General features: G+C 54.2%; 1 protein-coding gene across 1 annotated transcript; it reads right to left on the reverse strand.

Moving 5' to 3' along the window:
- Positions 1-405: 405 nt before the first annotated feature.
- Positions 406-2813, reverse strand: LOC130377951 (uncharacterized). Its single transcript, XM_056584909.1, has 2 exons — positions 2341-2813; positions 406-2215 (listed from the first exon to the last, which is right to left on the reverse strand). Exons 1-2 carry the CDS (start codon positions 2730-2732, stop codon positions 1978-1980), a joined length of 630 nt encoding a protein of 209 aa, XP_056440884.1. The 5' UTR covers positions 2733-2813; the 3' UTR covers positions 406-1977.
- Between the last annotated feature and the right edge of the window lie 727 nt (positions 2814-3540).

Genomic DNA, 3540 nt, shown 5'->3' on the forward strand with positions numbered 1-3540 from the left:
CGATATAAAATAAGGGATACCTACCAGGAAGTTGGGAACTTCCTACTTAAGCCAGCGGCTCACAGCGCACCGCTGAATGTTAGCATTCGGTTGGAATCCACACCGAGACTGTTACGCGATCAACAACCTGCACGCATCACCAACCAAGGCAGGGCACCAGCAGGCACCAGCAAGCAACAGGCACAAGCGCTGCAAAGCGACCAGTGTGAAAAAGTAAATCACCATGCCAAACAAATCAGCCAGAGCGTCCATAGGGAAAGCACGCGTACATACCGGTAGCAAGTGGCCTGGAGGGGCGTAGCAGGAAATAACGAGGAGACAAATTGTGGCACCTCCCGACACAAAAAGCTACCTCAGAATAAATAAGGTGGAGACGCAAGCCATTGGTGTCGCGCAAACCCCTAACTAAGGATTCCCCCAAATACCACAACAGCAGTCGATGGATCAATTATTAACAGAAATGCTTTATTAATACAATTTCATAAAACATAGAGCACAAGCAAGTCAAATCTACCTATCACTTAATATGGGAGAGAGAAAGCCAGGGGGTAGGCTGGTACTCTGGATAACCGTAACCATACCTTCATGAGCCAACCTCGACACCGCACACGTTGCACACCCTGCCCTCACTGCAAGCCTATAGACACAGCAAACGTTGAACTCTGCACACTGCACACGCTGAACGCTACACACTGCACACTACACACTGCACACTGCACACTGAACGCTGAACGCTACACACAGCACACGTTGAACACACGTGAGGGGGACCAACCTCAAGAACACAGAAGGAAGGGCTCGCTGAACGATTCAGCCTGGTATCCACCAGGGCCTGCCGTAGCCACCCCCTGGTTTATAGGGATCCCATACAAGGAAGACAGACTTGTTGATAAAATATCCCTATAACAGACAAAACAGTAAAAGAGTATAAAATCGTTCGTTCCAACTCGCGCCAGACCAGTCCCTCAACCGGCGAGTTGGAAAAACAGAGCAAACCAAATAAACAGTGCTCTAGGATGTAGAGTGGAGATCCGTCCGCCGACGCCGTCCCTCGCTGGTCACGGAGGCCGGAGCGGACCAGAAGACCTGCACCAGATCCTCTAGACAGAACAGACAAAACGATGCGTCAGGGTGATCAGACGTTACGGAATCCGACTCACTCACGCTTACGCTAGAGTACGTCCCTTTCTGACGGGACTCGCAGGCGTTGTAGGGTCGAAAGGTCCTTCCTGGCTTGCAAAGTCTGGTCGCGTAGTCCTCCGGAGGTAGCGGGTAGTGATGAGCGGTCCGGGTTGTCGGCGTCCAGGCATAAATCCTTGTGTCCTCGGGCTGAGGAGCGCCCTGAACTCCATGTTTTCGCCCCTTTTATTTCCTGGTCTCTTCTTCTGTGTACAGGAAACACTGAAAACACAACGTACACCCCAACCCACAGTGCCCCTAGGGGCAGGGAATATCGGCTCTAGCCAGAGTCTATTGTTCGGGATCTGGGGGGGGAAAAGCAGTCTTTTTAGTTAATATACTGTTCCCCCCTTTAGTCGCCTTCCGCGACACTCCCCCCCTCTTTAACCATGGTCGCCCGACCTGGTGAATCAAGTATAGCGTGTAGGTCGTACCCCAAAGTTGCTTCGCTGGGAGCGACGAGGCCCCATTGTGTGCTGGTCCGCTTCCGAATCAGTGGACACGGATACCTCATCATTTAACACAACATCCTCATCATCAACCAACAGCGGATCATAATTAACAACATTCCTATCATTAATCAACAACGAATCATTGTTAACAACATTCCTATCACTTACTAACCCTGGTCCCCCCCCAGTGGTCCTACCTTGGGTCCCCAACTCAAAGGGTCGGGCAGTAGGGGGGTGAGGAGGCATCATTGTGGGGATGCTTAAGGAAGGCCTTGGAGGACCTATGGGAATGGAGGTGGATTGTATAGGGGAAAAACGACCGGGGGGTAGCGTGGGGTGTACTGCCCTAGGCGAGACACCAGTGACGGCTGGACGGGAGGGGCACGGGGGCACTAGGAAACTGGGAAGATTGAACTGGGGCGGGACATCCACATTGGCCCCAGGTGGGCCTTCCTCTTGTACCTGCGGGCTGCCCAGCACTCCTGCTGGGCATGGGCGGAGGTTGTTCCGATGCAAAGTGCGAGTGGGCCCTTCTTCCCCTTCCGGACGAATGAGGTAGACGGGCTGTTCTGGCCGGGGTCGATCTAGCACAACATAAGGTGTGGGAAGCCACCTTGATGTCAGTTTCCCTTGCGCCCTTCTGCGGAAGTTCTTGATCAGCACTCGCTCGCCAGGTAGCAGAGGAACAGCCAATGCCCGTCTATTGTACCGTTTCTGGTCCCACGCCTGCCGGCGGGAGACGTTTCGCTGCACTCGGGCGTAAGCGTCCATCAGGGTATTATGGTGCTGGTGGACCCATTCTTCGAGGTCACCTCGCCGCTGGGGCGGGGTCACTCCATGGATCATGTCGATCGGTAGTCTGGCATGGCGTCCAAACAGAACAAAGTGGGGTGTCATCCCTGTGCTTGCATGGACAGAGTTATTATAAACTTGTATCAGGGCTGGAAGTTTGTGATGCCATCGCGGGTGGTCTGTGGGATCCAGCGAGCTCAGCAATCCCAGAATTGTTTGGTTGAACCGCTCACATGCCCCGTTCCCTTGGGGGTGATACGGGGTGGTACGACTTTTTGTACAGCCATACAACTCGCAGAGTTGACGCATCAATGCCGACTCGAAGGCGCCCCCTTGGTCGGTCAGAATTCGTTCTGGACACCCAAACGGCTGGATTAGGGCTGTCCATAAAGCTTTTACTGTGGTTGTGGCTGTCTGATCCCGTGTGGGTACGGCCAGAGCGTAGCGGGAAAATAAGTCCGTAATAACTAAGATGTATGGGAAGGCATCAGCCGGTCTCCCCAAGGATAGGTAATCTAGCCCTACTAGTTCAAAGGGGTAGCTACATTTTATTGACTGCAGGGGTGCACGAATCTCAGGGCCGGCCTTACTTACAAGGCACGTAGGGCATTCTTGCGTCCACACTCGGACGTCCCTACTCATTCCTGGCCAAAAGAACCGTCGTCTTAGAATGGACAGGACCTTCTCCACTCCACTATGCCCCGCGGCCCGGTGGTACTCCAGCCAAAGTCCAAAACAGCACTTAGGCGGGAGGATTATTTGGAGGCCTGTCACCCCAGTATCAGGTTCTAGCACCTGCCTCATCAGGAGACCCCTGTCCATCTTCAGTCGGTCCCACTCACGCAGTAGTTGGCGCATCTGGAGAGAGAGGGAACGCTTGTCCAGGTCCGGTGGTAGAGTGCCCACTTCTACCCAGAGGCAGATCTGTTGGAGGTCGGGGTCCTGGCGTTGCCACTCCAACCAGGGCGTCTCTTCTGGGTCTCCCAGGTGGGTCAGGGGTTCAGCAGGGGTGGCCTCCGCTCTGTCCTCTGTCACCTGGACACCTGCACTCAGGGCCCCTGGGAGCCTGGACAACAAGTCTGCATTTTGGTTAGAGGCACCTGGCCGATACTTGATG

The sequence above is a fragment of the Gadus chalcogrammus genome, unplaced genomic scaffold (assembly GCF_026213295.1).
Source record: "Gadus chalcogrammus isolate NIFS_2021 unplaced genomic scaffold, NIFS_Gcha_1.0 GACHA026, whole genome shotgun sequence".
Lineage (NCBI taxonomy): Eukaryota > Metazoa > Chordata > Actinopteri > Gadiformes > Gadidae > Gadus > Gadus chalcogrammus.